General features: G+C 52.2%; 2 protein-coding genes across 2 annotated transcripts in view; both read left to right on the plus strand.

The window, feature by feature from the left end:
* Positions 1–3,434, plus strand: part of Fbxo31 (F-box protein 31) — a 29,371-nt gene extending 25,937 nt beyond the window's left edge. The window contains exon 9 of the mRNA XM_041649831.1: positions 89–3,434. Within this exon, the coding sequence (XP_041505765.1) occupies positions 89–311 (223 nt within the window). The 3' untranslated portion in view covers positions 312–3,434. The remainder of the gene's footprint in view (positions 1–88) is intronic.
* Positions 3,435–10,882: 7,448 nt separating this feature from the next.
* On the plus strand, positions 10,883–18,139 carry CUNH16orf95 (chromosome unknown C16orf95 homolog). Its single transcript, XM_041650889.1, has 7 exons — positions 10,883–10,919; positions 11,997–12,040; positions 12,618–12,758; positions 14,159–14,305; positions 14,922–14,958; positions 17,145–17,436; positions 18,019–18,139. The coding sequence occupies exons 1-7, from the start codon at positions 10,883–10,885 to the stop codon at positions 18,035–18,037; spliced, it is 717 nt and encodes a 238-aa protein (XP_041506823.1). The 3' UTR covers positions 18,038–18,139.
* Positions 18,140–21,504: the final 3,365 nt, after the last annotated feature.

Raw genomic sequence — 21,504 nt, forward strand, 5'->3', positions numbered from 1 at the left:
ATGCCCCGTGTGCACTGTGCATGCCCCGTGTGGTGCGGGCTCCGGCTCTCTGGGCGCCTTCTGACGGCTTGCTCTCTTGTGTCTCTAGTTTCTACGGCACAGGCCTCATCGCGGGCCATGGCTTTACCAGTCCCGAGCGCACTCCCGGTGTCTTTGTTCTATTTGATGAGGACCGCTTTGGGTTCCTCTGGCTGGAACTGAAGTCCTTCAGCTTGTACAGCCGAGTCCAGGCCACCTTCCAGAATGCCGATGCCCCATCGCCGCAGGCCTTTGACGAGATGCTCAGGAACATCCAGTCTCTCACCTCCTGACCTCCACGTGGGTGGAGAGGCTGCACTGGGACCCGGGGTGGGGGAAGCATGCACTTTGGAAATGAACGCACACCTTCTCACTAGGGTCCTGGTTGCCCTGAGACACTTCTTGTATAGGGTGTAACATACTCTTGTATATTTGATTTGTCGGTAGCTATGAAGGAGAACTTTAAGCATGGTGGGAAAGCAGAACAGTTGAGCCAGGGTGAATCTGACTGGCTGGTGGCTGTGGCACAGAGAAGCAGGTGGAAGGCGAATCTGTCTTCAGGGAGGATGACACAGCCACCGTGGATCACGGATCTGCTGCACCTGTTCCCCTGGATGAGCTAAACAGGCACAGCTGGGCGGTGGCACAGTGGAATTGGTGGGGTACCAGGCACAGGGACCCCAGATGGCTTCCATTTTCTCACTTGCTTAGACGCAGGCATCCTACCATGACCTGTTTCCCGTCCTGGCTGATAGGAGCCACCAGGGAGTGTCACCGCAGGTCCCCTGGTGTCCTCTGTGTCACACCTGCTCCAGCGTGAGAGCCAAGCTGTCAGGCCAGCCACTAGCTTGTCCCCAGAAGCCACACACACTCCCTTGGTCTTCCACATCAACGATGGAGAGCTGGCCCAGCCTGTTTGTCTGTAGGGCCTGCCTTGGCTGGACACTGTAGCCCTGTTACTTTGGTCTTGTCGCTGTGCAGGTGCCTCTCACAGTGTTGACGGTGTCAGCAGAGATGCCCGTGGAGCCCTTCTTAGGTGAGAGAGGGCAGCTCTCAAGACAGTCACACTTCCGTGTGGCAGTATTTTCAGGAGCGTTGCTAATTGAGGACTCGTCTGCTCAGAGATCTAGTGCTGGGCCGTACTCATGTCTGTTTTGGGAACCCTTTCTGAGGTCAACATTTGTGTCTCCCAAAGGGCTGAGACCAAGAGCTTAGACCTTTGGGAGCTCCTGCCAGCACTTCCAGGGTTTAGTAGACTTCTAGGCTGCCTCTTGCCCCTTGGGTCCTCGTCCCTGGGGGCTGCTGCAGGTTCTTGTCCTAGGTGTTCAGAACTTGTCCTATTGAGGAGAGACTTTGGGAAGGTGGCAGCCACAGAGAATGGCTGTATCCTCCCTCACAGTGGCCCACCCTTCCTGCCAGAAGGGTCTGCAGTCTCAGGAGGCAGTGTGGAAGAGGAGCCTTGCGAACTGGTTTTGGGATGCTGGCTTTCTGTCAGGCGCTATAACAGCCTGCAGTGAGCCACCAGGATTGGGTCCTGACTTCTACCATCTTTTGCAGGGTTGAGCCCCAGCCTTTTGTTCCTTCCTTTGTTAGCCATGAATGTTTCTATTGTGCCAAACAGGGCGGGCAGGCTTTGGACAGTGGGGACTGTGACTAAGAAGCCGCAGGGACAGTCCAGACCCGACAGCTAGATATGCAGGTGGCCACTCTTGTGGTTTCACCATGTTTGGAGAAACCAAGAATACATTTTATCCAGGCCCTGAGGCTTGCTGTGGGATGCTGTGGTTCAGAGTTTTAAATCTCAGGCACTTCTAGTTAAGAAGGGGTAACCACATGTATTAACCAACCACATATTAGCTTTCCTAAACACATGCCCTGTTTGCTGCAGGAGAGGGTTGATAAGGGCTGACATCACTGTTGTATGCGGATGAGACAGTGCTGCGTGGTGTGGAGAATAGCTAGGCCCAGGCACTCTGCAGGCAGCAGGTAGACACCTATGTCCCTGGGCCTCTTTGCGGCTCACGCTGCATAGTCTGTGGAAGTTGGAGAGAAGGCCTCTCGTGGGTTTGCACACTTGCTCTGCTGTGTGTGGTTGGGGTCAGGTGCAAGCCTCAGGAAGCTTTTCTAGGGGGAATAGTCCTTTGGCGTGAGGATGTTGCTGATGTCTGTTCAGGCCCTGGTACAGTGTCAGGACATTGGCCACCGTTTCTCAGACTTCCAGTATCTACATGCAGTCTGTCCTTGGGAGCCCAGTGCTGGGAGTTCTGACTCACCTTGTGTCCCTCTGGCATCCGCTGCCTGACTGTGGCATGGCTTGAGACCCTGGGCCCCTCTGCTCTGGATTGTCAGCTCTGCGTCATCCCTGGACCGCCTCTTGGACCTCCCAGTCCCTGCATGTCTACCAATAGAGCGGGCACTTGACAGTGGCTTCTGGCCAGATGCTGTGCCAGCCAGATGCTGTGCCAGCCAGTCCTTCCTCACAGTGTGCAGTGAACTCAGAGGTACTTGCTTGTTAGAGTTGTTCCTTCGCCGAGACGTTGGAGCTGAACATTGTTGTGCTGGATAGCCAGAGCTCATCCCTATCCGCTGGCTGTCTAGCCCAGCCCTCTAGCGACTCTCTCTGGTTGCCAGGCTTGCTTGGACAACACACCACCCATCACGTGTTCACTTTTCTGTACTTGTGGGCACTAGTGGAAAAGAACCATCCTCCTCAGCTATCAGGATTTTGTGAACCCCAGGACACCCTTGTTCCTTGTTCCCAACCTTGTTTGGGGCTCTTTTCCTCAAGACAGTAAGCATGGATGACATCCGGCCCCTGACCTGTAATGTGCCAGGCAGAGCATCTGGGTATGCCGAGCTCCCTCTGCTCCCTGCCTTTCTGTCCTGACTGGGAAGAGTATCAACCTCCTCAGGTCATCGTCCATTTGCCGTTATGGACCCAGTCTGTGGTTCTGGGGAAGAGTGGGATAGATGTCTTCTCGGAGAAGCTGTGAGCAGGAGGGTATGGTTTAGAACTTGTGAATGTGGCACTGGCAGTCACAGCCCCTTGGCCCGTATGACCAGCCTCCAAAGAGGAGTTTAGCGGTGGGTGGTGACACTGAAGGCACCTGAAGGACAGCTGTCTGTGGCTGGATCCTCTGTGTTTGTATGGAGACCAGCAAAATCCGCCAGAATGTGCTTTCTCAGCCCAGTGGCTCGTGCTCACAGCCTGTCTGGAAAACGTGGTTTGTCTCGAGTGCATCCAAGCTCTGGACAGAGGGCGGCTCTTAGAAGTCCTCTCAGGTCAGCTCAGCTTTGCCTAAGGGTCAAAGAAGGACCCTGAAAAAGTAGCTGCTGTGTTCCTGGTGTCTGCACACCTGTGACCCTGTCACCTAGGATGTGTGGTTGTTTCTCCTTTCAGTAAACCTGTTTTTGAAGCCTTGTTGTGGGCCTTGTGATTTGTTTCTCTGGGGTGTTAAAATGGAGTTGGGGGCCCCCAAGGGGGTGGCTGGCGGGCGTTGTGCACTCTACACACACACACACACACACTTTAAAAAAAAGATTTATATATACAGTGTTCTGCCCATGCGTGTCCTGGAAGGCCAGAAGAGGGCACCAGATGGTCCTACCACAGCCAGGGTCTGTGTTGGTGTCTGGTGGCCATGCTGAGCTGACCCCCCTGACACTGGTCCTGGGATAGCTGGCCCTACCCCTTGCTGGATATTGCAGCAGGGGAGCTGCTCCCACTGCATTCAGGAAAGATGGCCTCGTTCCTTTCCATGGGTGTGCACCTCACCTGGGCAGCACACTAGAGCTGACTCTGTTGTTGGGGACGCAGGTGAGCTGGCTCTGAGGTGTGAGAACAGCAGAGTTGACCCCACCCCCGCCATCTCCCGTGTGGTGGCATGGGTGAGGGAAGGATGTCCCCTGCTTCCCTGCTACCTACAGCAGGCGAGAGAGCTGGCTCTGAGTTCAAAAAGTGAGAAAGCTAGCCACGCCCCTCACCAGCTGCAGCAAACGAGAGCAGACCCTGCATCCTGCCAGGGCAGCACACTAGAGCTGGCCCTGTGTCAGGGGTGCAGGTGAGCCAGCCCTGAGCTGACCGTGCCACCCCCTCGTTTGCCTCCTACAGTAATTGAGAGAGACAGAGAGAGAGAGAGAGAGAGAGAGAGAGAGAGAGAGAGAGAGAGAGAGAGAGACAGACAGTGCGCCCTGCGCCTTGCCTGGGCAAGACAGGAGCTGGCTGAGGCAGTGCTGCAGGACTTATCTGGGTGATGACTATGGGGGGAAGCTGGAGGGCTGCCCAGCCCAGCTACCACCCAGGCCCAGAACCAGGGTTATGGGTTGGCCCACCTCAACATCCACCAAATTTGTGACCTGTTGGAGCATGTGAAGGGGACGAACCTACAGATCCAAACCATGGGATTCCCATGACATAGGATAGCAGGATCACCAAGGGAAGTCCCAGTGATAGCCCATTATCAGTGGTGTAATAGGAACCAGAGGCCTCAAACCGGACCAGTGACTCTAAGGCAGCGGACACTTACAAGGGGAGATGGAAGGATGGAGGATAAACTGAGGCCACACTGCAGCTTCCACGACAAGATTCTTCTTTTTTGTTGTTTGGTTGGTTTGGTTTTTCTTTTACATTTTGTTTTGTTTTGGGGGGAGGTTGCAAGAGTAGTAAGTGGATGCAGGGGAAGGGGAGATGGGTGGGATTGGGATGCATGATGTGTGATCTGCAAGGGATCAATAAAAGTTAAAAAAAATTCATTCACATGCTATGTAAGTCTAAGTTGGCTTTTTGATGAAAATGTTTTATTTTATTTTTTTATTTATTTATTATGTATACAATATTCTGTCCGTGTGTATGTCTGCAGGCCAGAAGAGGGCACCAGACCTCATTACAGATGGTTGTGAGCCACCATGTGGTTGCTGGGAATTGAACTCAGGACCTTTGGAAGAGCAGGCAATGCTCTTAACCACTGAGCCATCTCTCCAGCCCCGAAAATGTTTTAAATATATATTTTTTTAAGAAGTGGAAAACAATAGCGTAAGACACTCAGTGTCAACCTCCGGCCTCCGCAAACATGTGCAGCCATGCACACACAGCAGGCCCATGTACACAGATGACACACATAAAAAAAGCATGCAGTTAATGCTGCCTTGTGGCCACTGTTGGGCCTCTCCCCATGCCAGGGCGGGGCCCCTGCTGCAGGTGTACCAGAAATGTAGGAGCCCCCAGTGGCCATAGAACAAGACACTACTGTCTGCATGGGAAAGGTAGGTCTGGTGATGGGCGGATGTCTTCACACAGCTCTCAGAAATAGCTTTGTTTTCATAGAGGTGGGCTACACTAGGCAAGTTGCCTGCCTTTGAGGTACAGCCCCAGGTCTTAAATACTTTAAAGCAAAATATCTGGTGGCCCTACTTGCCCTGAATTCCTGATTCTGAGTGTGGGCTTTTTTGTCCCATGGGAAACAGCCCCCAGCCATGAGCGTCAGGCTGGATGCTTTGTGGAGCTGAGGCTGCAGATGGGGGCTCATGGAGGGGGTCATGGTCTGTCACTCGGCACTGATGAAGCCTGTTTCCTTTTTTAGGTGTCTGGGTAGCTCCAATCTTCCAAGGCACAGTGTTTTTGGTCAATCTTATGCCCCAAAGAGGCGGTGGTGTGACCTCTAGTGGGCACTCAGGGTCACTGCAGCCCACAATACCTGAGCAAAGACAGGGCTTTGTAAGGCTTTCGCAGCCCTGACTGTAGCTTTCAAATCTATAGGTGGCACAAGGCAGTGTCCTATGTCCTCGGGGGAAGCTGCTATGCAGTGAGGGCGTTCTCCACTCTCTTCCAAACAGGGAAGACCACTAACCCCTTGTCCCGCTTCACCTTGATCTGGAAAGGAAGGTGCCTCAGCCGCCACGTCCTGCCTGCTAACCCAGTGTGTGTGTCTGTCTTATTTACATTTTTTTTTCATTTTTTTGAGACAGGGTTTCTCTGTAGCTTTGGAGCCTGTCCTGGCACTAGCTCTTGTAGACCAGGCTGGCCTCGAACTCACAGAGATCCGCCTGCCCCTGCCTCCCAAGTGTTGGGATTAAAGGCGTGCGCCACCACCGCCCGGCTCTTATTTACATTTTTGAGTTGAGGGCCACTTAAGCCTTACAGTGGGGACAGAATGTTGTCACCCCTCTGACCTATAGTTCACTTCCCTCTTCCAGAGTGTCTAGTCTATGCACACAGTAGGGATCCATTCCCTGCACACAGTAGGGAGCTCAGTTCACTTCTCAGAGCCATTTCTCAGCTTGTTTCATTACTCTCCCTTCTAAGGAGCCATTTCAGGATTTTTTTTAAACAAGTGCTTTCATGTGGAATGAATATATATAATATATATTTATGTAGTATTTCATATATGTATTCATTCAATATTTACGAGAGAGAGTCTCTGAACAGATGAGGCTGGCTGTAACCCATGCTCCTGATGCTTTAGAGTGTTGGGATTACAGGTGTGTAGCACCACGCCTGCACATCCTCAGACTCCACACTCCTAGGGTGGCCTTGAACTCACAGAGATCCACCTGCCTCATCCCTGAGTCCTGGGATTAAAGATGTGTGCCAGGACTCAGGGATGAGCCACCCTGGGCTATGTAAGATTGTAAAGAGAAACAGAACTCACACGAAGGTGATTCCCGCACTTGGGATCACCTGTCTTTAAACCCAACACTAGAGAGGTAGAGTCAGGAGTGATATGGCTGAGGGGGAGAGAGGAATATAAGGGGGAAGAGGTAGGAATTCAGTGGAGTGTGCAGTCTGAGGATTTGTGGAGACAGGATCTTGCCCTTTGGTCTGAAGATTTGGTGGAGGTAAAAGGCTGTTTTGCTTTTCTCATCTTCGGGTTGAACCCCAATATCTTCCTCTGGATTTTTATTATTCGTGCTACAGCAGCCTGGTGATAAACTCTTTACTTTTTGTAGGTCTCAGGGAGCCCAGCCTGGGTGCATCATGACAGGTGCCAGCCTCTGTCCCTCAGTGTCACCCGAAAAAGTGACTGTGGGAAAGGAAGGTAGAAAGTGCCCAGCATCTATAAACCTTACCTGTGATCACCTGTCACCATATGAAGCTCACACTCTGCCTTGCTCAGTCAGCTCTAAGTGAGGCTTCTTCTGTGCACCCTAAGAAGTGAAGCCCACAAACAGCTGGTGACAGCCAGAGCAATTTGGGCTGAGGGAGGAGGTGGTTTAATAAGGGGACCACACGGCACTGTGGAGCACCAAGGAGCATCATGTCGCTGAAGGAGGCTGAGCTGCCCGGGGGATGGAGTCTGTCAGTGTGGCTGTTTGGATGAGGATGTGTGTGTGTGTGTGTGTGTGTGTGTGTGTGCGCGCGCGTGTAGTTAACTACGGCCCTGGAGGCCGTGATGAGGACCGTGGCTCTCTCAGCCCTACAGAAGCCCCCGAACTGGCTGCCTAGCTGAGAATGGCCTGCGAGTATGAAGGGCTGGGGCAGCTTCTGTGAGGCCTGGAGGTAGGGGTTCCTGAGTGTCAAGGTTGAGGGGCTGGAGAGGTTGGATGTGGGGCAGAGTTAAGAGATGTAGCATGAATAATAAAAACCCAGAGACAGAATTTGGGGTTCAACCTGAAAACCAGAAAAGCAAGGCAATCAAGCCACTAGTGAAGCCTTACTTCTACCAAGGCTGGGTGCCCACAAACTAAGCAGACTAAGCCTCTCTCTCCTCCCATTTTATATTCCCTCTAGTGCTGGGATTAAAGACATAACTACCTAGTATTGGGATTAAAGGGGTGAATCACCATCACCCGAATTTATTTCTGCATTGATCTTGCATAGTCCAGGGTGGCCTTGAACTCACAGAGATCCATCTGTCTCTGTCTTAGTGGCTTAGCTTTGCCCTTCTGATCTTTGGGCAAGCTTTATTAAAACATAAATAAAATATCCCTATAAAGAGGTGACTGTTGGGTCTGACTCCACTTGCCTGCCTGGGTCCCACCAGTCTGTGGCTACACTCTGGAGCCTGCTGCATGGAGCTTGAGTTGACACCAGGACAGGGCAGCTGCCGCTGGCTCAGCAAACCATCCAGTGGAGTCCCGTGCTGGGTGGCCCTTTGGAAGATAAGCTGCAGAAAGCCACTGCGGAGCTCTATACACCCTGAGCCTAGCACAGTAGACCTCATTTCTGTCCACTTCTGCAGTCGCTGGGCCTCTGCTGCTGGAGTCAACAGGGAACAAGAGCTGCCCGAGAGGGACCATTTATCCTATCATCACCATGGAGCTTCTGTTCCCAGAATTCCATAGTTCCATTGGAAAGTCAGTTCCCACAGAGCACCATGGTTGTGGGGGACACAGAGGGTGCACAGGCAAGTAGGTGGCTGCTTCTCCCAGATATGTCACAGGGAGGCCTAGGACCATGGGGTGCAGGCTGACGGAGGCATTTGGGAAGCAGCAAGCTATTAGAGCCTGTGTGGGTCTCTTCCCTTTCCTGCTCTGATGACAGTGAGGAAGATGACGGTGACACCATATTCCATGGCATGCTGGGGGAGGACAGAGTGAAGGAAGACCAGGCACAGCCACTGAAAGAACTGGGACGTGCTACCACTGGACACAGGGAGGAAAGGGTGGCGATGATGCCTGTGACCCTAAGAGGAAAAGGTAAGGGTCAAGACAGCAGAGCTGACAGAGTGTCTACTCCGGGACAGTCACAATACCACAGTCAAAGCAAGAAGCCAAGAGTCCCGTAGCGAGGGCACCAGAGGAGAAATGTAAACTGAGCTGGCCTATGGTGGTGCACACCTTTAACCCCAGCACTCAGGAGGCAGAGGCAGGTGAATCTCTGTGAGTTTGAGGCCAGCCTGGTCTACACAGTTAGTTCTAGGACTGCCAAGGCTACACAGAGAAACCCTGTCTTGAAAAACCAAAACAACAACAATAACAACAACAAAAGCCTCCAGCAAAACAAAACAAACAAAACAAAACCTCACAAAAACCAAACACCCAAATCTACCTTTAAAAAAAAATAATAATAATAAGAAATGTAAACACACTGGTCAGAGGCAATGGGGTGGACTTGCACTGGAACCCTCCAGAGTCCAGTCGGAAAGGCGTGGAAGATGTCCCCAGAAGGGGAGTGTGTTCCTAGCATTTTGTTTTCATTTTCTGTTTTCCTTCCTTCCTTCCCTCCCTCCTGGGTTACTCTGTAGACCCGGAATTCTTGGCAATCCTCATACTCTCCAGGGCTTTCTGTGCTCAGCCTCCCGAGCAGCTGGGATGTCATCTTTCCTGCAGCTCAGACTCATCGGCCGTGGGCTTGCTGTACTGTCCAGCATGGCTGTGGTGGCCATCATTTCTTCTCCTTTCTCGCATCCTCGGGATTTTCTTGTTATGAGCAGAGGCCCACCACGCTGCTGCAACAGTCAGTATCCTTGCACGGAAGGGAGCTGGGGTGCCCGACCCAGCCCACCAGGTCTCTGAGCCGTTTGCCAGATACGGACACCATTGGTCTGTGGCACTGCCGCAGCTATGCGAGGCCTGGGGACTGCGGGACAAGCAGCCCCTCTTGGGTGTGGCTGTCAGAAGATCGCTGGGAAGAGCTTGTTCAATTTGGGACCCGCTAGTGGCAGACCCTTCCACAGGGATTCGAAGCGGTCATGAGGAGGTGGTGACCCAGCAGAGATGAGAAGGAAAGCCCAGGGACTCCATAGGATCTACAGGGCGATTGTAGGGACGTGTTCTGGAATGGTCACCGCTGTAGTATATGGAGGCAGGGGTAGGTGTCCATATTCCCCTCCTCTGCTAGAGGCAGCTCCGGGATGGGGCTGGAAGGAACCACCTGGCAGAAATCGGTTCCCTTCATCTGCCTATTTGTTGATTGGCAACTTTTGTTTCCTTGATACTTAACTTTTGCATTTTTTTGTAAATTCTGGATTTAAACTCCTGCCTGAGGTACGGCTAGATAAGATTTTCTCCCATTCTGTGGGCTGTTTCGGGGTAGGTGGGCGGGATGTGTCCGGCACACGCATGGCTGTTAGAGGACAACTTGCGGGAGTCCTCGCCTTCCACCAGTCCCGGGATTGAACTCTGGCCTTCAGGCTTGGCAGCAGGTGCCCTAATCCGCTGAGCCATCTCACTGACTCCAAGCGCTATGTTTGGTCTTCCCAAAGCCCTGGATGGAAACGTTTCTTTTAAAGTTACAATTCGTGCACATCTGACAGGCATGTGAAGCCCAGGGTCACTGAGCTTTCGCCCCATTTAATAACGAATGGCTCTGGATAGAGGTGGGTCCCAGATGTCAGAGACACTCAAAGGGAATGTAGCCCATGGGAACTTCCAGTCCTGTCCTACCTCCTGTCTCTTTTCAGGGGACCGAGGTCGGGAACAGGGTCGGGACCGGGACCGAGGTGCCTCTCGCGCGCATAGGACCATCCACAGGAAATGGTGAGTGGCCTCGGTCTGGACACCACGTCAACTTGGGCGACGAGTGCAAAGGGAGCGGGACCCAAGTGTCCAGAGGCCCCTCTGTCCCACAGTTCCCATGAGCCGCTGCAGAAAGTAGCCAATCAGATGTCAGCTCAGTGCACGACCAAATACGACAGCTTCTGATTGGTTGGTTGAGGGCCAATCAGCGGGTCCAGCGGGAAGCTGTTGCGAAGCACCGCAACCCTCCAGCCCTTGCGAGGACTCTGGACCAAGCCTGGCTCTGGTCCGACACTGCTGCATAGCGCATGCCTAGCACAGCCCATCATGACAGATCAGGTCAGCCCAGAGCTTGCACAGGTGACCTCGAAGCTCACCTGTGAGTGCCTGGAGCCCCGGGGCCGCCCGGTTCAGCGGTAGCGCAGTGGCAAGGAAACGGAAAGGCGACCTACTCTTTCCATCCCTGGAAATGTCAGGAGCAGGCCTTCAGGCATGGCTGTATCCAGGTGTGCAAGGACTGTGGCCCTACATGGTTTCTCCTCAGCCCTCATTTCCCTTGTGCTGGCTTCCTTCCCAGGCGAGATGACCACCCAGACCACAGGGTTTTTCCTTGTTATTAGGGTACCTCCTTCATCAAAGAAGTTCCAGATTTAGTCTCCAGGGTTATGAGGCTGTAGTGACCAGTCTCTGAGACCAGGCTGGGTAGGCTGGATGCTGTGCAGGGCAGCCCTGTGTCTTGTTTCCAGTCATCAGTAGGAAAATTGAGTGCAGTGGCCTGAAACACACTCTAACACTCATGTAATCTTAGTACTCAGGAGACTGAAGCAGGAGGATTGCTGTGGGCTTGAGGCGAGCCTGGATTATATAGCAAAATCCTGCCTCAAGTAAACAAAGCAGACAGTAATGGTTGATTATACTGAAACAAAAAAAAATGCTCAGACAGTATGCTTTCTGACATGAAGCAAGGAGACACACACCGTGAAAAACCAGCTTTGCCCAACATTCAATGTCTCTGTGCCAGAGATTCTCATGGCCAACATCTTGGCAGTGTGTGGCTGGGATTGGGGGGGAAAGTAACCATTACTCCAAGAATTCTGTTTTGCTGTGTCCCCCTCTGTCTGCTTCTGTCCCCCTTCGTTTTGCTCTGTCCCCCTCAATTCTCTGTCCCCCTCTGTTCTGTTCTCTGTGCCCCTACATCTTGGCCTGTCTTCCTTGAGGCAAAGTCACCAGGTCTCCTGGGTTTTTGTAGCAGTTTTGACGGGCTCTCCCTCTTATTGCAGCAAGCCTGTGCATATCCAACAAAACCTCAGTGGAATCCTGGGAGGTTTTGTCCATAGGACTTTTCTGAGAACCAAGCCTGGCTTTAACTGGGGTGTATTTAAGCAAACTGGTTTGGGAACACAGGGTCCCATACCAGTGGGGAAGTTATCCCGTGAGTGAGCCTGCCCTCTGTCACCACGAAGCACCTCCTGGGCTCAGAAGGAAGACTTCTCCACACTGATCTTAGTGCCCAGGCTCACCGGTGCCCAGCCTACAGTTTGTGCAGAGCCCAGAACACTCTCAGCTGTGGTTTTCTTTTCTAGGAAGGGTTCATTTCAGACCTTTGGAAAGGAGGTGTGCATCACGGGTCACTCGGTAAGGACATGTCCTCAGCTTCCTGTCCCTCCTGTGGGTGAAGGGGGAGATGAGGGTCCTGGGTGTGGCCCTTGTAGAAGCATGTGCTTGTTTGGGTCTCTTTGGTCCCATATGTCTCTGTAGTGTCACCTCCTTCCTTCTCGTCCCACCTGGGACCAGGCACCCCAGGAAATCCAGAAGCCCCTTCAGTGACTCGCCTTGGTTACCAGCTTCTTTATCTGCCCCATAGAGGGGGCGGTGACCCCCAACACACAGTCAGCACCATGTAGAAAGCCGCAGGTCAATCAGGGATTAGTCACTTTCTCCTGCTCTAGTTGCTCGAATCTTCCATAGACAGACTTGCTTGCAGTGAGGCAACAGTGAGTGGCCAGGATTCCCAAACCCAGCTTGTAGACCCAAGCTGGCAGACTTGTAGCCAGTCTCATCCTGAGCCACAGGTGGGCCTGAGTACCCGTCCCTTCCCCTGGGTGCTGTCCTCCGCTCCTGTCAAAATGCCTTTCGTGCTTAGTCCTGGCCTGTGTCTTGCTCAGGTGCCAGCTGGTTAATTCTGTCCTGTGTGTTCTGCTCAGGTGTACCCCGGTCTCCACACCACCTTCCAGGAGTACATGTGTTGCCAATGCTATGCCAGGTTTGGGGGCCACTTGCCTGTGCCCTGGGCTGATGCACTGCTACCCTACTGGGTCCCTCTGTCCCTGAGACCACGAAAGCAGGTAACTAAGTGATGTGGTAGGTTGTCACTTAGGGCCAGGGCACATGTCCAGGTCCAGAGCCCATCAGAACCGTGGGTGTCCTATGGCTGAACTTTCTGGGGCACAGTTGTGGTTTTAGTTGGGGATTCGACCAAGTAGGTAATTACTCTGCACTGAATGAATAGTCCCTGCCCATCTTCCTCCTCCTCTCTCTCCCTTCCTCCTCTTTTGTTTATTTTTCATTGTGTGTGTGTGTGTGTGTGTGTGTACATGTGCCACCATGGTACACCTGTGGAGATCGGAAGATATGTTTGGGGTTGGCTCTTTCCTTCAGCCATGTAGGCTTCAGGGATCAAACTCCTGTCAGACTTTTGACTGTGCACCCTTACCTGCTAAACCATGCCTTTGGTTTGCATAGTTCTTTTGAAATTCATTCGTGTGTTGTGTGTATTAGGTCTGAAGTGTCCTCTCATCTCCCTCGTGCCTGCTTCTTTTCTGTGGGCACCATGCCCACTGAGAGCAGTTCACTAAGTGGCACAGCGCTGACTACCATGGACCAGGCCATGCCCTCATCCTCCAGGGCAAAAGGAACTCAGAAAGAGTTTCCTGGACTTGGGTGGAGAGGTAGAAGGGCAGTTACCTCTCGTCCATGCCACAGGCTTCTAGACAGCTCATTTACCATGGACAAGGTGCCAAGGAATTTCTTTGGCATGTGATGTTGAGGCCAGCCTAGTCTGCATAGTGAGTTTCAGGTCAGCCAGGGCTACATAGAAAGACCCTGTCTCAAAACAAAACAAAACCATAAACAAAATAACCAAAAAACAAGAAGGATAAAATACCAATAAATAAATTAAAAAAAGAATAGAAAAGACCACACAACTCCTAATTCTTCCCAAACAGTCCCAGCAAGTACAGACCAAGTACTCAAACACAGGAGCCTGTAATAGCCATTCCCATTCAAACTATCACAAGTACCATGTGTGTTTTGGAATATTTTTTACATTTATTTATTTATTGGGTTGTATATATGTATGCGTGTATGGGGTGCACACGTGCCACGGGGCATGTGTAGGAATCAGAGGACAATTTACAGGAGTCAGCTCTCTCCTCCACTGTGAGTCCCAGGGATCGAACACAGGAGGACAGGGCAGATAGCAGGTGCCCTTGCTGCTGAGCCATCTTGCTGGTTTCTGTGCCTGGTGCTGTTGGAGATGGAATCCAGGTCCCTGTGCATGCTAGGCAAGCCCTCTCCTAGCTGGGCTGTTTCCTACCCTCTTAGAGACAAGGGTTCCCTGTGTAGATCAGGCTAACCTTGAACTCACAAAGACCGGTCTGCTTTCTGAATGCTGTAATTAAAGGCATGTGCCACCATACCTGGCGCCCCCTCACCCTTTTGAACCTTTCTTACTGTCCACTGGCAGGTCTCAAAGATGATGCGATGTTCTATCCCCAGAGCCATAAGGTCATGTCGTTGCCCCTGCCACTGCTTTGGGGGCCGCCTTCCGATGCCCAGGGATAGGGCTGTTATGCCCTATTGGGTGCCCCAGGGGCTGAGGTCACAGAAGAAGGTAAGAAGGGGGCTTGTGAAACAGGGCTGAATGAGAGGTGGGCAGGGGAGGAATCCAAGGGGCCACCTCCTCCCTAGTGGCCATGACGAGGGCAGCTGAGGACAGAAGTTTCGTGTCTTGTGGAGGCTGCTGGGAAGTGTAAGCCTCATTCTCTGAGCATAGTGAGAGGTCACGTGATACACAGACCACTGCATCTTTTCCTCTTTGCTGTCTCCTCCTCCGTCTTTCTTCCTATTATGCCCTGTGCCCCACCCCATCTCTCTGGAGCTGTCTAGACTCCTTGGAGGTGACTGGGAGGAATCATGGCTCCCGGTTTCCTTCCTTTGGAGCCATCTGTACCCCATAGCTGCAGTTCTAGGCCAGGATTGGCTGCATCCAGGCTTCCTGCAGCCTAGAGGACCTTCCCAGTATTCTGCCTTCCTAGTTAGAAGTCTTCCCCCCCACCTCTTCTCCTGCCTTCCCACCCATTGCTGATCAGCAAGTGATCCCCAGCATAAAGAACTCAATCCTGAACCGGGAACTACAATAGCCCTTGCCCTGAGGTCTCAAGTCCTGACCACTCCCCCGACACTGTTGATCACAGGATGGCATACTGACCCACTTTCTTATCTCTTAGGTGGTGAAAAGGCTGGAGAACGGCAAAGACACCCCAGGTAACTCCACGCCAGGTGTTACCTCATCCTGCCCTGGAAAGGGGCGGGGCAAGGCCACACAGGTGACACAGTCATCTCTAACCCTTGCCAGGTGTCACTAGCTGCCTGCTGGCTGCCTTTTTACAAACGACACAGGCAGACCACCGGTCTTAGCAGTGACAAGCTGCGGCTGGTGACGTCTAAAGTGGTTTGATTTAAGCTATGAACTTCTGTGACTTGTGGTACATAGCGTGTGTACATGATCACTTTTGCACTGATATGTATTTCTGATGTGACAGCTCCTGTATAATACACACATGTGTGCAGGCATTATACAATCATAACAGTGTGTGTGCGCTGCACAGTGTGTTCATATGCCCATGCATGTGACCTGGCATGTATGCATTCCCATGTTCATGGTTGATAATGTATGCTCACATTCACATGCTCAGTGTATGCACACACACACTTGGCAGCACACTCACATGTTGGTGATGCGACCCTCGGACACACCGCCACGGCTCAGATCTCTGGGAGAGACAATCTCTTCCCCACATTGCTTATGCTTTTTGAATTGTGTTCTGGACTTGATTTTGAAGTCCAGGCTTTGGTCTGGTGTCAGGTGCTACTCGGCTCTGTGCCAGCGCTGCACAGGGAATCCGTGTTCAGGACCTGGGTTGGGGACACCGTTCTGAAAAGGCAGGGGCCAGGAGCTTGTGGAAGGAAAGGGCGAGAAGCGCTTGGGAAATGGATAGCCACCTACCAACCTGTTCTTAAATGTGTCAGAGCGTCCCGTTCCCAACCCCAGAAGCAACACTGTTCCCCGGAGTGCAGATTCTCCCAGCCCTGCAGGCACAATTTGAAGGCATCAAGTTTGAAGCATGGCATTTGTTGGGGACAGTCTGAGGCACTTAGCACTCTCTCACCAGTGTGGGGAAATGTCACAGCAAAATCTTGGGGTGCCTTGAGCTTGTCTCAGTAGAATAGACGGTGTGGGCTGTCCTTGACATGAAGCTCTTGCTATGGGGAGACAGAACTCCGAGTCACAATGACACTGACCCAATGGACTGGCCCCAGGACACATGGCTCCTGGAGAATCAGGTCCTTGGAAGCCATGCAAAAGGATGTCCTCACAGATGTTCAGAGCTGGAACCCTGTAGGGTGCAGAGGGAGGGTTGATAGATATCAAAGCCAGTATTGTTTTACTCTGGTCATATCTTCACCTTTTATTTATTTTTTTAAGACTTATTTACTTTTATTTTGTGTATATGAGTGTTTTCATCCCTGCAATGCCCATGGAAAGCCAGAAAAGGACATCAGTTACTCTAGAAGTGGAGTTACAGATGCTTGTGAGCCATCATGTGGCTGCTGGGAATTGAACCCTGGTCCTCTGGAAGAAAGGACCGTCTCTAGTCTCTGAGCTGTTTCTCCAGCTCCTCCAATCGTGCCTTCTAGTTGAAGTGACTTATTGTTTTGTTTTCAAGATGAGCTCTTCCTGTGTGAACTCCTCTGCTCAAGCCGTCCTCCCTCCTCAGCCTCCCCTGTGGTAGGGATTGCAGGTGCCTCACTGTGTCCCTCAGTTCAGGTGACCTACAGAGTACGTTTGTTAAGCCTCTCACCTGTTCACTATAGGAGACTTCAGAGGCGGGATCAGGACGACAGCCTGTCCACATTTCCCTGCCTTCTTCCATCTCAGTGTGATTCATCATTTGGTTTCAAATCCAACGGGTTTCCATTTGAAGTTTTTGTGTGTGTGTGTGCACTTTTTGCATGCTAAACGACATCTTCAGACACATTTTTCTCTTACATTTTTCTCAACAAAGAGGGTTCCATGACTTTCTGCTCTGTACCGTGGTGGGATTTTTTTCAGAATGAAAGTGTATTTATCATATTGCATATTAAGAGTGTTTTTGTATTGATACAATTATGATAAAATTAAGGCTTATATTTCTATTAATAGGCAGAGGGAACTGGAGGCCAGTCTGGTCTACAGAGTGAGTTCTAGGACAGCCAGTGTTACACAGAGAAACCCTGTCTTGAAAACAAGCAAACAAACAAATAAGAAGGAACTGTCTGTTGGGACGCCACCCTGACATAACCTGCACAGGCTGGGTGGGGCCAGTTTCCCATAGCCTCACAGCCCTCGGTTTCTGGGGACCCCAGCAGGTGTCCTGCCCTGTCCCCAACAGTGCTCCTCTTGCTCCTAGAGTGCTCTCTGGAATCAAGCAGCTGGTATGGCTGTTGGCGGGTCTGTGGGGACCGGCATCTCCTCCTCAAGTGGCAGCAGCTCCAGGCCCTTTATCAAGATGAGCTGTCAGACCCTCAGGAGGATGAGCTGCCAGACCCTCAGGAGGATGAGCTGCCAGACCCTCAGGAGGATGAGCTGCCAGACCCTCAGGAGGATGATCCACCTGCTGGCGGCTTAGGCTTCCTCCTGCCCGTGGGCTTCAATCTCCTGACCCTGCTGCAGGCTGTCCTGAGGGCCATCATGGCCATTCGGTGAGCTGCTGGGGTGTTGAGAAGGGGTGGGTCTGGACTCCTCACTCCCTCTGGAATCTAGAGTCCCTGCCACCAGCATCCTGCCCCAGACTTGTCTTGCGTCCTTTACTGAAAGAGCATTGAGCCCTTGGATGCCAGGCAACAGCACTTGTAAGGCTCTTCCAAGGGGTGTCCTTGACTTCACAGGCTGGCTTGGGGGCAGTGGTGCTGGCCCAGCCCCCTGTCCAGCTGGGATGTGTGGAGCCCCGTGAACCTGGCTGCCCCTGTGGCCTGGCAGACACTCAATGGCAGGGAGTCCAGCTCAGAGCCTTTGAAGTAGCTAGGGAGCCCCTCCCCCCAGCTCTACAAAACTGGGTGTTTCCTCCCTTTCTGAGAGTGGGCACTTAAGGTCAGAGGCTCACTGGGACCCACATCTGGGAATCAGAGTTGCTGCGCTGACCCCAGTCCACTTCCCCAGTTCCTGAGTGTAGAGGGGACGCCCCCACAATCCCCGCTGTGAAGGCTCCTGGCAAGCCCATGCTCAGGACAGAGCCCTCAGCCTGGGGACAGTTCCCAGCACTTGCCTTTCTCTTGGCTTTCTAGCCATTTGTTTTGGGACTGAGGTGGAGTCTTCAGCTACTGTCAAGATCCTCAGCAAGAATGTCAGTCACGATCATGGTCCTCAAGGGGAGCCCTCGGATCAGGAGGGTCTGAGACATTCGCCGTTTCCACACTGATAAGACCTGCACCCACGATCCAGTTGGAACTGGAAGCCACCACTGTGACTGATAGCTGAAGGGGACCTGGTGTGAATGTCCAAACAAGTCTGTTGTGAATGCAGCCAATAAATGTTATTTGTGAAACTATCCCGTGCTTTGCCTGTATGCATGTCTGCATGCATGTCTGTGCACCGTGTGTGTGCCCGGGTGCACGTGGAGGCTGGGAGAGGGCATCAGATCCCTGGAACTGCAGCTACAGACGATTGTGAGCCATCTGTGTGGGTATGGGAATTTGAACCCATGTCCTCTGGAAGAAAAGCCAGTGTTTTTAACCACTGAGCTATCCCTCCTGTCCCCAAACCATATTTAAAGAGCTACCCGTGGTTCTACTTTACTAAGGAGAAACCTGGCCTCTGTCTGTGTCCCTGGAGGGGACTCATTTCTACATCTCTTTCCTCTCAAGGATCGACAGGGTTTTATTTAGGTTTGTTTGTGTGTGTGTGTGTTGCTGTTGTGGTGGTGGTTGTTGTTTTGAAACAGTCTCTCTCCACATCCCTGACTCTCCTGGGATTCTACTCGCTCAGTAGACCAGGGAGGCCTTGATCTCACAGAGATCCACCTGTCTTTGCCTCTTGAGTGCTGAGATTAAAGGTGTACGGTCAACACACCTGGCCTAAAAGGGTTTTATTTAAGACTTGATCCAGGGTGTCGCCTTTTAATGCCAAATAGTAGTATTTAAAATTGTATGTGAGGGTCTGGAGAGGTGGCTCAGTGGCTGAGAGCACTGGTTGCTTTCCCAGAGGACCCGGGTTCCTATACTGTCTGTAACTGCAGTTCCAGGGAATCTGACACCTTCATACCAAATGCACATAAAGTTAAATAAATATTTTAAAAATTGTATGTGAATTGAAACATTTACATTTATTTATATATTTAAAACAAATGTGTGCAGTAACTGTATAGCGCTCTAACTGCGGTGCCTCTCCAGCATCTTGATTTTTTTCTTGTTTGTTTTGAGACAGGGTTCTCACATAGACCAGGCTCGCCTCATACCCCTGATTCTCCTGCCCCCCCCCCTTCCAAGTGCTGGATTTCTAGGCGTGTAACACCATGGTAACCATGAACTAAAAGGTGAATGGGAATATCATTTGCATGATGTAAATAAAAGTCACCACCTTGAAGATCATTCATTTGCTGAACCAGGAGCTCAGGATTTGGCTCTTGGGATCGCCTGTCTCCACCCCCAGGGCTGGGCTCCATTTCTTTTTGTGGAAATGCTGGGAATCCGAACTCAGGTCCTAATGCATGCATGCAAGCACTTTACCTACTGTCTCTCCAGCGCCATTCCAAAGGCTCCCATAAGAAGGTCTCTCCATCCCCTCACCCAGAGGTCCCCTTCTAGCCAAAACCCTCCACAGCCAGGAAACCAGTCTGCTTCGACCTCAGAGCACTGGGTCCCAGCCTTCTACAGGATAAGACTTCCACACTCAGCCTCACACAACCAACGCGAGAGTGTGCAGGGACCCACCTTCCCCCTTGGCAGGTGGCAACTGGCGAGAGCAGCAGCCTCGTTCCCGAAGCCTGGCTTGTACTGTACACAGCAGCTGGGACACTTCTGCTGTGCGAGAGCAGAGCCGAGGTCAGTGGCAGCTTTTACGCTTGAGGCAGCGCAGTGTCCTGGGCCAAGAGCTGAAGGAGACTGCGAGGGAGACCATCCTCCTGGCAGAGCGTCGGTCAAGGGCTGCCAAGTCTGCGGCTGTCCGGCTCCAGCGGGCTCCAGATGCTACCCAACTATACTGGACCGCACAAGTCGATAGTGCCTAGCTCCCAACATGGCGGAGTTGCCACTTAAAGGCAAGCGACAACCACAGGCTCCCTTGGGAGGAATCTGCACCCCCCAGAACTTGACAGTCATCCACCCTTTTTCTCAAGAGTTGGCCGGTGTCCGCCTTCCTTAGGTCTCAGTGGTCACCACACACTCAGCTTTGGGGAATAGTCATCAGTCTTTAGGGCACACTCCCTCCTGGATGCCTGAGCTCTGAAGAATGCCTTCATATGCAAGCATCTTACAGATGGTTCTCAAGCCCCTGGCTGCCCTTAGTGAGGAGGCAGGAAAATTCAGGGTCCTTTGGCACAGTGCTGGGGAGGACAGGATAGCCGAGGAGCCTGGACACCGGGTGCTCACTCCCATCTCCTTTAGGAAAAGGGAAAGCTGCAGGAAGAAGGTTCTGGATTGTTCTTTGCACACAGCTGGAGTCTGAATCCCAAAGCTGACAGCTGGTAAGGGCCTCCCTAGTTCCAGATCCCCAAATGTGACTGCTTAGGACCCAGGTTCCAACATTCTTACAAAAACAAACAAACAAACAAACAGAAAACTAAAAACAAACAAAACCAAAGCCAAAAACACATGTGGCCTCATGTGAGTGTCCTGGCTGTGGCTTGGGTGACACCGCAGGGTGACACTAGGCCCACATGGTGCTGGCCTAGTCACAGCCATGGTGCCTTTGATGACCTTGTTTGCTGAGCCCACGTCAGTCATCTTCCCCAAGCCCCAGCGTAGAGCATACACTATCACTCAGTGACAACTTCCCCCAGTGAAGGAATGAGTTCTGGAGCCCTGCTCTTCCAGAAGACGCTGCACTCAGTTCCTGAAGGTGGCCACACGCCCAGGAGTGGGCTTGGGGAAGTCAGTTGGCATGTGTGGGTCGGGCGTTGTCTGGTGGGAGCCCTTGCAGCCTGCCTTTCTCTCTCTTGCTTTGTGCTGTCTGGGGCCTCCTGTCTGGCCTCCTGTGGCCCACAGGCTTCCCTCACACAGCCCCACAGTGTGCCTCCACTCCACTGCTGTGTGATTAGAGCTGCAGAGGCTCTGCCGGATCACTGAGGCAGGGCAGAGGCATGCGCTGGCTGTCCACCTTCATTATAACTAGTTCAGTTGCTGTGGGTACCTTTGCTCCTCTCTCCCCCTGACTAGTTCCCAGCATTTTCTGGTTACCTGTGTCTGACTATGGTAACCTAGTCACTAGGAACTGGAAGGGTCTGCTTGGGATATCCAGTCTAACCCCTTTATCCACAAACAGGGATGCTGGGTCCAGAGAGTGCTGTGCCCCAACCATGGTCACACTGCTGCCGGCAGCTACAAGGCTTAACCACAGCTTCTTCTTGTCCAGGCTACTTCCAGGGACCTCCTCCTGGCTTTCCCTTCACGAGGAGACTTTCCACACTCTCTGCCAAAGGAATGGCAGGTGAACTCATTTAAGAGAGGTTTAGTGGGGAAATGGTGGCTCTTCAATCAATTGATGATGTCTGCTTCAAGCCCAGGCTGGGTCTGAGAGGTGGGAGTGTCCTGGAATTTTCAATGCTGTCCAGTGTC

The sequence above is a fragment of the Microtus oregoni genome, unplaced genomic scaffold, assembly GCF_018167655.1.
Source record: "Microtus oregoni isolate MIOR12 unplaced genomic scaffold, Mior012 000004F_ref0000308, whole genome shotgun sequence".
NCBI classification, from domain to species: domain Eukaryota; kingdom Metazoa; phylum Chordata; class Mammalia; order Rodentia; family Cricetidae; genus Microtus; species Microtus oregoni.